A 13114-nucleotide genomic window follows, 5' to 3' on the forward strand; every position below is an offset into this window, starting at 1 on the left:
AATAAAGTTGGTGGTGAGAGAGAAGGAAAACAAGAAGGATATGCCACAGCCTGGAAAATTACTAGGCAGAATGTGGTATTGGCACCAAAGACCCCATTTTATGCCTGTCTGACCAATCTCAAGACTTCATCAATAACCACACCTGATTAATTACACCGAGGTAGCCAAAGATGGTGGCTCAGAGGTTAAAGCGTCTGCCTGAAATGTGGGAGACCTGGGTTCGATCCCTGGGTCGGGAAGATCCCCTGGAGAAGGAAATGGCAACTCACTCCAGTATTCTTGCCTGGAGAATCCCATGGACGGAGGAGCCTGGTAGGCTACAGTCCAGGGGTCACAAAGAGTCGGACACGACTGAGCGACTTCACTTTCACTTTCAGCCAAAGAAACCAGCGGAATTAAAATGTGCCCTTTTAGATGGACAGTGGGCGCCTGCATTGTCAGTACTGCTTGTGATCTCCTCCTTCCTTCCGAAAGATGCAGCCCTGAGAGATGGTGTTACTGTGCGCCAAGTTGTGGGTGACTATCGGCTTTCAGACTAAAGACAGTTGTGCAGAGAGTCTCACATGAAGGCATTGTCTTCCCTCCCTGCACCATCCTTGCCACCTCCTGAGTTTATCCTCTTAAAATTAACAGAGCACAGGGTTTTTGAGTAGATGTGTCAAACTGAGTGCTTTAGAAGACTCTGAACAAGGTGTATCTTCTCACGCCTCCGTTTCCTTATGCGTAAATGGAGAAAATAGTGTGTATGTCATAGGACTATCAAGAAAAGGTATGAGTTAGTGTATGTTAAGCACTTAGAAAACAATGATAGGCAAATGAAAGGCACCTGAAGCATGTTTTCCATTATTAGTGTGTGAGCACAGAGGCGGCAGCTCCCAGTTAGCCACACAATAATAAGGGTAAACAGCAGATACACTTACACCATCCTGTACCCAGAAAACCATTCTGTTTTTCACTTTTAATAGAGTATTCAGTAAATGACATGAGATAGTCAATACTTAATTATAAAAAAAGGCTTTGTCTTAGACAATTTTGCCCAACTAATAGGCTATTGTAAGTGTTCTGAGGCACTTTTAAGGTAGGTTAGGAAATTGCCAACATCCGTTGGATCATAGAAAAAGCAAAAGAATTCCAGAAAAATAGCTACTTCTGCTTCATTGATTACCCTAAAATCTTTGACAGTGTGGATCACAACAAACTATGGAAAATTCTTAGAGAGATGGGAATACCAAACCATTTCACCTACCTCCTGATAAATCTGTATGCAGATCAAGAAGCAACAGTTAGAACTGGACGTGGGACAACAGACTGGTTCCAAATTGGGAAAAGAGTACGTCAAAGCTGTATATTGTCACCTTTCTTATTTAACTTATATGCAGAGTACATCATGCGAAATGCCAGGCTGGATGAAGCACAAGCTAGAATCAAGATTGCCAGGAGAAATATCAATAACCTCAGATATACAGAAGACACCACCCTTATGGCAGAAAGCGAAGAAGAACTAAAGAGACTGTTGATGAAAGTGAAAGAGAAGAGTGAAAAAGTTGGCTTAAAACTCAGCATTCAGAAAACTAAGATCATGGCATCTAGTCCCATCACTTCATGGCAGATAGATGGGGAAACAATGGAAAAAGAGATAGACTTTCTTTTCTTGGGCTCCACAATCACTGCAGATGGTGACTGCAGCCATGAAATTAAAAGATAGTTGCTCCTTGAAAGAAACCTATGACCAACCTAAACAGCAATTAAAAAGCAGAGACATTACTTTGCCAACAAAGGTCCATCTAGTCAAAGCTATGGTTTTTCCAGTGGTCATGTATGGATGTGAGAGATGGACCATGAAGAAAGCTGAGCATCAGTGGATTGATACTTTTGAACTGTGGTGTTGGAGAAGACTCTTGAGAGTCCCTTGGCTGCAAGGAGATCAAACCAGTCAATCCTAAAGGAAATCAGTCCTGAATATTCATTGGAAGGACTAATGCTGAAGCTGAAGCTCCAATACTTTGGCCACCTGAAGCAAAGAACTGATTCGTTGGAAAGACCCTGATTCTGGGCAATATTGAAGGTGGGAGGAGAAGGGGATGACGGGATGAGATGATTTGATGGCATCACCGACTCGATGAACATGAGTTTGAGCAAGCTCCAGGAGTTGGTGATGGACAGGGAAGCCTGCCTTACTGTAGTCCATGGGGTCACAAAAAGTCAGACATGAGTGAGCAACTGAAGTGGACTGAACTGAGGCTAAGCTATGGCTTCCCAGGTAGTGCTCTTGATAAAGAATCCACCTGCCAATTCAGGAGACGCCACTGACACGGGTTCGATCCCTGGGTCAGGAAGATGCTCTGGAGGAGGAAATGGCAACCCACTCCTGTATTCTTGCCTGGGAAATCCCATGGACAGAGGAGCCTTGTGGGCTACAGTCTGTGGGATCACAAAGAGTTAGACATGACTGAACACATATGTGCACACAGACTAAGCTATGATATTCAGTAGGTTAGTGTATTGAATGCATTTTTGACTTAAGATATTTTCGACTTACAGTGGGTTTGTTGGAATTTAATCCCATTGTAAGTTGAAGGAGATCTGTTTGCTGATTTTTCTCTTTTCCTCTGTATTTTTAGACCCCAGAAGAATTAGAGGATGATTCAGACTTTGAGCAGGAAGATTACGATGTGCGTAGCCGGACAAGTGTTCAGACTGAAGATGACCAGCTCATTGCAGGACAGAGTGCACGGGTGAGTGGACGTTCAGGACTTTGGTTTGGAGCACAGTGATTGTGTTCACCAAACTGGTTTGAAGGAATTTCTGATTTCCAGGTACCTGGAACCCCAGAGATTCATGGCTCAGAAATCCAGCCTGTCATCTGGGGTGGTTTCATTTCTAGCAGTTCACATTTTACACAGTGGAAATCACCACCACTGATTCTCATGCCTTCTTACTCCCTTCTGTTTCCATCACTGAAATCATAGCAGCCACATCACAGCAAAACTTGTGTGTATTGTGGATTTGGTGGGGGCTGGAGATCATGATTGGATAGTTCAGTGGCCAGGGCATAAGGGAGTGCTCAGATCTTACCTTTTCCCAGACTTCGTGGTTCTTCTTAAAGTCTCCAAGCTTGTTAACCCCATAGGTGACAACCACAAATGGAGAATGAGAGTACTACTTTGTTACCAGTGGGGTTGTTATTGCTCCATACTCTGGCCTAGGGTATCTGAGAAACAAGACTACATATTTTGCAGTTGGTTCAGGGACATCAGAGTTAAGGGACATCAGTTTTTCCCCTGATACCTACCTAGGGCCAAGGTAGCAGCCCCAGATCCATGTGATTGAAAAAGAAATTACAGAGACATACAAGATATATAACAGTTAAAGATTGTGGAGCAAGAACCATAGAAAGATCACCACTGTGGCTGACAGTTGAACTCTCTTGAACACTCTATGACACAGTCCACCAATAAAAGTGTTCCAAAGAATATTCTGGAATCTGACCAGTCTTATTAGCTGGCGCTTCTTGAGGATAAGCTGCTGGTAATCAAGGCATGGAGCAACAGATAAAATTCCTGGGGATTGCAAAAGAGGGTGAGATTCTCCTCTCTTTAAAGGCTCAGTTTCCATAGGACTAAAATAATCAAATTATAATATAACTGAGATATCCTAATAGACATTCTAATTCTCTTTTGTAAAGTTTTTCTTATTAAAAGAGAATGAATAGGAAGCATGAGATAGAGATGGCAATTTAGAATAGGGATCTAGAAACTCCAAAAAGTTCACACTGGCATAGGAATTCTGAAAAAGAGTAGAAAATAGCCAACCAAAGGTTAAAATAAAGATAATTCAGAGAAGACTAAGCTTTATGTTGAGTCAAGAAAGTCTTTGCTTTTAAAATCCCATTTCTCCAGATAGTCTCATCCAACAATTAAATGATCTAGAAGATAGAGATGGACATTGTTGGGGGAAGTGTGAGTGTAAAAGTTAGAACATTGGAGATCCACTGGATTTGATTTCAGACAGACCTAGTTCTGAATTGTAATGAGTAGGGTGAAGACTATGCTCTGATACATGCTGTTTAATTTCTCTGAGCTTTTTTTCTATCATCTATAAGTAAATAATAGGCCTGTTTGATAAGATTCCTTTGAGGTTTTGATCACTTAACATTTATAAAATAATGAGCATAATATCTGACACACATTGAGTGCTCAATAAGGGATGACTGAAAATTGTCATCTTTTGGAAGAGAAATCTCATCACAGGCTGGTGAGAGCTGCTGCTGCTGCTAAGTCGCTTCAGTCATGTCCGACTCTGTGCGACCCCATAGACGGTAGCTCACCAGGCTCCCCCGTCCCTGGGATTCTCCAGGCAAGAATACTGGAGTGGGTTGCCATTTCCAGAGCAGAAAAGTGCAAAAAAGAGTATGAGGCTCCCTACTTTAAAAGATTCCTTGTAGACTTTAGTTACTCCCCCTAAAATATTGAAAATAGGGAAACTGATTAAGCCGAGAGTCTTTTGAGCCTGTGCTGGCATAACACTAAACTAATTGATCAGTCAGATCAATTCATCTTCAAAATGAAGTAAAATAAGCATTTTTATGTCAGTGACAAAGGGCAAGTTTGAGTAATTCACCCAAACATTAATCAGTTCAAAGTCAATTTGATTGACTAACTGCAACTTAGTATTGGTACAGTCTCACTTTTTACAAGGAAAAATACAGTCCCATTATACTTCCATTTCATGCATCTTATATTCAAGGTCAAGTCAGTTACGGTGAGTGAAAACAAAAGTCAGATGACATCTATCTTCATCATCTATTATTTTTTCACCCAGTAGGTGAGAAGACAATGGTCTTTTATGAAAGTTTTTTCAGCATGAATGATGAACAGGGGCCAGAATAGTAAGAACAAACTACCCCTGTAATTCAGCACTTGCTGATTTGTCTTTGCGAACCATCATGAGGTTTGTATGAGTAACTTGCAGCAGACAGCATTAGTTATTGAGTCAGCCTGTTTAAGCCTATAATTATATGATGACAAATCAGAGACATAGAATTACGGCCATAAGTTGGAAATAAGAGGGTGCATTGAATTACTGAGATGACAGATGGTCGAACTTTTGACCAGAGAAGTGTGTTAACTTGTTCAAAAGCGTGGAGGAGGCAAAAGTTGTCTCTGACAGAGGCAGTTGCTCTTTCCAGCAGCCAGCTCTCCTCTGGTTACTTTGTGTTCTCATTCAGCGAAATTCTCTGAAAATAGCAAATTAAATCCAAGAGGAGGTTAAGGTGGGAAAAAAGACTTTAGTACCTATTCCAGTGTTGCTCTCAAATTCTGAAATTAGAGTGAACCTTTGTTCCCTTTATGTGTTCCCGTCTGCTGCTTGTCTACAATGCTTTATGAGAGAGAAACACACACAGAGAGAGAGAGAGAGAGAGGATTTGAATGGAGAACAATCATACCCTAATCTGATGAAATACAGAAATTATCAGGCCCTTTGATCCTAAACATGACATCTTATAAACTTCTTTCTTCAAGAGCTGACATAGTTAAAATTAATCAACAACAACTCTTGGGCATTTAACCTTCACGATAAAACATATTATTTGGAGTCACACAAACCTTATTTTAAAAATGGATTTGAGCAAGCTGTACAGCTTTAGGGTAACTTTCTTAACCTCTCTATGCCTCATCTCCTTGTGTGTGCCCTCTCTCTCCCTCTCTCCCTATATATACATGTATCATCCTACTTCATAATGTCATTAGGAGAAATGCATGATGAAAAGTATCCCAAGAGTTATTACATAATGTTAAGTTTATGAAGAAGATGATGCTTGTAGCATAACATAGTCATTCATTAGAAGGCTGGACAATAATTTAACCTGAAAGAGCTGGGCAATTTAGACCATCCTGAAAGTTTTCACTTGAATTAATGAGACAAGAACCTCAATTTTCCGATTCACTTCACAGCCTGAGACAGGTAAAAGTCACCCACTCCTTAATTACTTATGTTTATTATCTTGCTTTAAAACCAAGTGAAGAGAAATGGGCACATTAAGTTTTAACCTTTTATATCATTATTTATAAACATGCATATACTTAAACCTTTCAGGGTAGACTATTTCTGTGTGTTTAAGATACTAACACTTTTCAGTTCAGATGTCCAAAGACTTTAAAAGTCATTTTTCATCTTGGGATTGGGAAAAGAATTCTTTTGAGACTAGAAAAAAAGCTCCTTGAGATTTAAATTGAAGAAAAAATTCTTGACTGAGAGGTTGTTGGCTTGTGTCAGTGATACACACTTTTATTTAATAAAGTTTGGGCTTTACTGGTGGCTCACATAATAGAGTCTGGATTCAATGAAAGACCGGGGTTCAATCCCTGTGTTGGGAAGATCCTCTGGAGAAGGAAATGGTGACCCACTCCTGTATACTGGCCTGGAGAATTCCACAGACAGAGGAGACTGGCGGGCTACAGTCCATGGGGTCGCAAAGAGTCGGACACGACTGAGTGACTAACACTTTCACTTTCTTCACTTAATAAAGTTTACAATCACAAACAAAAAAAATGGTTGAATGTTCAGAGGAAAGACTAGGAGCCTGAGGCAGGGGGGTAAGAAACGTTGTGAATTCAAGTCTCTGAGGCCACCGACTTGGGGTCCCAGATCAGCAATCTGGACAGCTGTGCTTGGCTACACAGAAAGCAGAGGAAAATCTCAGACCACCCCAGGCAACCACATGACACAAACAGAAAAGCTGATTTGTTCTCTTTCCCCTGCGCCATCAAAACCATTTTCTTATGTTTCCTTAGTTTGAGGGAATGAACAATTGCAAATTGTGTATTTTGTATTCAACTTGACTTGAATGTAGCCAGCCTCTAAGTTGTTTTTTTCCCCCCTAGGTAGAAGGGCTTTAATGTGTTAACATTTCAAACTGCTGAGTTACATTGATAAGACCTAATTAAAACTCATGTGTTGAATTTTAATTTGATTAACTTGCAAATTTCACAGTTTGTGATCTACTGTTTATAGATAACCTTTTTTTAAATTCCAGTTTCAGAAAAGGTCAATTATGAATTTTTAAAAGCCAAGAGCATTTTAAGAATATTTAGGAAACGACTTTGCTCCATCGATAGCTACGTTAGCAGAAGCAAATGTAATGACTCTTACACCCAAATCACACACCGTTAAGTGAATTATGTGGGTGAAGCACCCCCAGAGTCAAAATAACAGCTTCTTTTGCAAATTTGCTTTGAAGGGGCCAGTTTTTCTTCTGAATTGTGCCCTCAGAAAACGCTTGTCAGTTCTGTTCTCTCAAACTGTGTCAATAGGGTGAGTGGAGAGATGTTTGAACAGTCAATCAAAAGGTATGCGTTTAGTTTCTACACTGAGGCGGATGCTGGGGTCTTTGCCCTCAGGAAGCTCAAAGAGAAGTCAGAGACAGGGCATTAATAGAAATCAGAGAGTTAGAGCAAGGCAGTTAATATTCAAATACTTAACTGCACGATTGAAACTCAAGTGATAACAGTTGACAGACACGTGTAACCTTTTAATGAACAAATTAATCCTTTGGGGACAATGATAGGTTTATTGCTAGAATCTGGATATTGAATGTAGAATCTGGAGGTCTGCCCAGCAGTTTTATAGTTTTTTTGTTTTTTGTTTTTTTTTTACAGAGAAGCACCTAATAGATGCTTTAAATGATGCTGGTTAGGACTTGTAGGGTATAAGTAAAACATGGTTATCAATTTTGTATGAGGAGGACAAATGAATCTTAGACACCTTTAGAACATCAGGTGGGGTGCTTCAGGAGACTTGTGCAAATACAAACCTATCTCAAAAGTATTGGAATAGCTGCCTTGGAATTAGTACGATGTTGCATATGTGAGTTTATAACAAACTCTTTTGTATATTAACTCTTTTTAAATACATTTTAAACGTACTTTAAAATATTTTTCAAATAGAAATGTTATAAATACTTTAAATTTTGTATCTGAACTAGTTTGACTTTTAAAATATGGATTTTTAATATTTGTATACACATGCACACACATATTTATAGACACATATATATAGACCTACACAGCCATCATACACATGAAGACACATGCTATTTGTATAAAGTCACACACATACATACACGGCGTTTAGTAGACATTGTTAGTAAGAGGTAGCTTCTGGGAAGCTGCTAGTTCAAGGACACTTTTATGCAAATCAGACCAAGGAACCCCTTTACCCTGGGCAGATGAAACCTCAACTCTAGGATGCTCAGCCTAGTGGACAGAGGCTGCAGTTTCAGTGACCTTTGCCCCATTGGACTGGGGTCACTAGGCAGTGTCTAACCTGCACTGTCCTGCATGGTGATCTCATTGTGCAGGATGGTTAAGTATGGTGTTAGCTGACCTGGCTTTGAATCCTATTCTTACAGCTCATTAGTTGTGTAATGTTCAGAGTTAATTAACTTTCCTGGATCTTGGTATCATCATTAATAAAATAGGGGTAATAATAGTATTAATCTTATAAAATAATTAAGTAGATTAAATGTTTGACATTTTAAGTCTTTTAGTATGGTACCCAGGATGCATGCTTGTGTTCAAGGAATCATGTTGATTTCCATTTATAGGGACTCACACAGTTTCTGGTTCCATCTCTTCTGTTTGATGGCAACTATGTAATAAGCTAGAGAAGCAACTGAAAAGGAAAGCTCATAGAAATAATGATAACAATGGTAACAATAAATCCATACATGCTTACTGTCATTTTTTCAGACAAACATGTAGCACATTTATTATTTTATTTTCTGTCCATTATAGCATTTTGAGGTAATTGAGGTAATTGTCTACTAATCTTATATTTCAAAAAGTTAAGGATGTGATCCAGTAGCCATGAGGTCTTAAGTCAGTGACAGAGCCAGGTTGAGCCCAGTTCTTCTGAACTTGTATCCCCTGATATTTCAGTTAGATATCAGCTACCTCTCCTTTGAACTATTCACTTATACTGGGAGGAGCTTTACAATTTAGAAAGCAGTTTTGTTTTGTTTTGGTGTTATTTACTTGTCCTTTGTAAAAACTGTATGTATCCCAAATCACACTTTCTTGGTCTTTCTTCTGGAGGATACATGTATCCCAGCACCAGAGGGACACCAGTGCTGACACACTGATCCACATGCTCCTTTCAGTGACGCAGGCTACAGAAGGTTCTGGGCGGATGCCATGAACCTGTGTCAGACATTTCACTCAGCACCTGCTACATAAATAGTGTTTAACAAATATGGTTCATTCTCTTTACTCATGGCCTCATGTTCTATAAAGTCACTGTGAACGCTTAGTTAGCAACTACAAAATCACTGTTCTATGGGAAATACAGGGTTAGGTTCCTGAGAGCTGCTAGTGTTAACATTTCCTTCAACCCATCAATACATAATCTCGTTTAATGAATGCTTCTGTTTTTTCCATAGTTTTGGATCATGAACATTGAACTCATATCTAAGAGCACTAAAACTCATGTGTGAACAAAGTTCATATAATACATATATTTTCTTCATTAGGCACTTTGCAGCCTTCTTGTGCTTAGAGATACGAGACAGCACTTCTACACTAGGGTTGGGGACCATGTTAAACAGCTAAACCACCAACAAAAAGTGCAAAGATATGGAAAATGTGGTACTAAATAGACTGCAAAAAGGAGACTTGTTTCTGGTATGAGTGCTAATACAAGAAGGCAGAGACACCCTTGTTCTACCTCATCTGGGAACATGGATGTCAGATGACTCAAATTTTGGCAGCTCTGCACATGTCTGTGAATGACTGAAAATATCACAAATATTGATTTGGGAGTTCAGATAGATTTTAAAGAGTAGGAAAATTTGCAAATAAAAAAAAAATCCACAAATAGTGAGAATCAACAGTAGTTCTTCCTTTTCTACATTCCCCTACTAGCAACTGTTGAAAATCAACTTTTCCTTCCTAATCCTACATTTTATCCCATCACAGCTTTTCTATGCATACTCAGAGACTTTCCAAGGAGCCATGGCTGACCCAGGGTTTCCACAGTGAAGGAATGGGAATGGATATGCCATCCTTGAAGTGCCCTGGATAAGGGATTTTTGTTTGGCATTTAACCATGGATGGTTTCATTAACACCCACAGATTGTCTCCCCACCCCACTTGGGACGTTCAGATATTCTTTAAAATTCTTTTCCTTCCCAGCAACAGAAGGCCTGTTCTCTTTTTTCCCTTCTCTGAACAGATTTCAGTGTTGAAAGAGGTGCATTCTTTTATCCGGTAAAAGTTTCCCAAGACCAAACATAAAAATTGTCAGGAATAGATTCTTTTGAACAAACATATGTCATCACAGCGATAGAGAGGTTCTGCTACTGTCAACGTGCACGTCCCTTTGGATCTCGGTTATTTTTTGTATGTGGGAATGGGGACAGGAAATTTGGGGACCTTACCAGTCTGTGCTTTTTCCTTCCTGGGGCTGGAGAAAAGAGTATTTTCCAGAATAGTGGGACAGCCTACCAGCTTTGTCACGGTCTGGGTTTGCTGTTGACTGGAGGCAGAGTTGACCTTCTGTCTGTGCTCCCTTTGTCATCATTAGTCATACTTTTTCTGTAACCCACACAGGCCATCATGGCACAACTACCGCAAGAGGAGAAGGCAAAAATAGCTGAACAGGTGGAGATATTCCACCAAGAGAAAAGCAAGCTGGATGCTGAAGTGGCCAAATGGGATGACAGCGGCAATGATATCATTGTGCTGGCCAAACAGATGTGTATGATCATGATGGAGATGACAGACTTCACAAGGTGAGGCTTGGAGACAGGAAGAGGAAGATTTTCTCATTAAAAATAACAGAGGCATCATAATAGTGGGTATTAGTACATGAAAAGCCTGCTGAAAAATTAAAAGGCTCCATCAAAACAGGGAATGGTATTATAAAATTTACATGTGTAAGTCAACATGATCTGAGCCTGGTTCTTAGCAGATAGGTCTTTTTGGTCAAAAAGAACAGATTCATTTCTGTAATTAGTATTGTTTTAATTATCCATCCTGAATTAGTCATATAATCAAACTCCTGGAGCTTGGGGGACTGATTTTTGGTCTATGCTATTTTGCAGTGTGTTTAAATATTATTCTGAATATAAAGTGTATGATTTGCTAATATCCCTCAGGGAAAAAATATGTATATATATATGTGGGAGGGGCATGTTGGCATGTGATGTCTTTTAATGCTAGCTCATGATTTAGTATTTAATTTCAGCTCGTATTTTATACTTACATACAAAGAATTGGGTTCAACCATCTGATTCTATAATTGTGACAGGAAAATTAAACATTGTATAAGTTCTAGACCCTTTTACTCTGAGCAGTATTTTTAATAAATCAGGAGACCAATCAGAATTTTGTCAGGAACCTTTTTTCCTCAGGGGTCATTGCTGTTTCTTCTTTTGCATTTTTATAGTCTCTTCTTTAAAGGGAGCTGACATTTCTGCCCTTCCAACCACAAGAAGGGCAGACCAAGGGAGAGCAAAGCTCAATGAAAAGATCCCTGGATTTTTTAGTCCAAATACCAGGTGATTCTGGACCAGTCTCTTACTGTCTGTTCATTTGTAAAGGATGAAAGTAATACTTTTCTTATTAACTTCACAGGAGAGTTTAAAATCCAAACAGGTAATGCAGTTATAAAGTATCCTGCCATATGAATGAAAGCTACCATTTACTGTAGATTTTGTTTTTCTGGGAAACACAGACACACAGAGAAACATGAGCAAAAGTCTTTTAATGATTCAACATGGCATTTGTTATCAGTTATACAAGATGTGTGGCAATGTCAAGACACCTTATGGTGACAGTTTTTTAAACGATTGTTGAATGCTTTTAGTAAGAAAAGGCTACAATTAATTATGTTGTTGTTTTAGTCCCCAAATCATATCCGTCTCTTTTAGGATCCCATGGTCTGTAGCCCGCCAGGCTCCTCTGTTCATGGGATTTTCCAGGCAAGATTATTGGAGTGCGTTGCCATTTCCTTCTCCAGGGTATCTTCCTGACCCAGGAATTGAGACTGCATCTCCTGCATTGGCATATGTTTTCTGTACTGCTGAGCCACCTGGGAAGCCCACAATTAATTATAGCTTATAATAAAATGCGACACATCTCTGCCCTATCCTTCTTACCTTTTGCCTCTGGTTAATATGTACTGATGACATTGCTTGGCCCTTTCTCCAAATATTTTAAAATTGTTTTTGACTTCAGTGGAATGACTCAATGTTTTAAGGGTGACTTTCGAGATTTTAAATGTCATTGTATTCATTAGAAGTTCAAATTTGTACATTTGCCTGATCTTTGCTGGTTTCACAGATTTATTTCACACACAAAAATAATAGTAGGAAAATACAGTCTGAACCATTAGTTGTCTTAATTTCCTACAAATCAGACTCTCATGGTAGCCTCAGTCATTGCTTTTCAAGGCCTGTGATGACTTAATTTGCTTACTTTCAACACAGTATTCATACTTTATCTGATGGATATTATACGATCTATTAATAACATCTCTTGAACAAATAATCTCATTAATTTAAAGTGAATGATGAATCGAGTCATGTTGCTAGTTAAGATCAGGAAGACGTTTTACAATGCTCTGGATTATATATAACTGTGTCAAAGAAGAGAGGTACATTTGAGGGGTCTTGTTAGAGGATTTTTAAAACAGATTTTCTATTAGTCAAATTATAGTTTTAAAAGTGAAAAGAGAGTCACTTCAATTCCTAGGGATTTCGCATAATCATTTTATGCTGATTTGAATAATGAAATGTCTAGACTGTTACCGGTTATCATTTTTTCCTGCTGCCTGATGAGTAGTTTTATGCACCTTTGTGAGGCCAAGAGGAAGATACAGTTGTTAATAACCAGAGAAACAGGAGAGCGTGTGAATTGGAAATGAAACACAGGAAGCTGAGGTTTTGCTGCTGTCGCCATCTGCAGGGCCTCTTCCTTTACAAAGAGGTAGCTAATTTGAACCTTTCTTTGTACCTCTGACCTAAATTCACTGCACTTGACCCTATGCATTACTGTTATTGCCTTGGGTTTTCCACTTTAAGGAGGAATTATGTCAGCTGTATACCTCTAATGAC

At 39.2% G+C, this 13114-nt stretch overlaps 1 protein-coding gene across 17 annotated transcripts in view; it reads left to right on the forward strand.

The window, feature by feature from the left end:
* Window positions 1-13114, forward strand: part of CTNNA2 (catenin alpha 2) — a 1291223-nt gene that overhangs the window by 1224192 nt on the left and 53917 nt on the right. For all 17 annotated transcript variants that reach the window (XM_081596598.1, XM_081596599.1, XM_081596600.1 and 14 more), the window contains 2 exons: window positions 2622-2735; window positions 10608-10789. In XM_081596598.1, coding sequence (XP_081452724.1) covers window positions 2622-2735; window positions 10608-10789 — 296 coding nt within the window. The remainder of the gene's footprint in view (window positions 1-2621; window positions 2736-10607; window positions 10790-13114) is intronic.

This window comes from Giraffa tippelskirchi, chromosome 4, assembly GCF_054371585.1.
Source record: "Giraffa tippelskirchi isolate mGirTip1 chromosome 4, T2T-mGirTip1v1.2.pri, whole genome shotgun sequence".
NCBI classification, from domain to species: domain Eukaryota; kingdom Metazoa; phylum Chordata; class Mammalia; order Artiodactyla; family Giraffidae; genus Giraffa; species Giraffa tippelskirchi.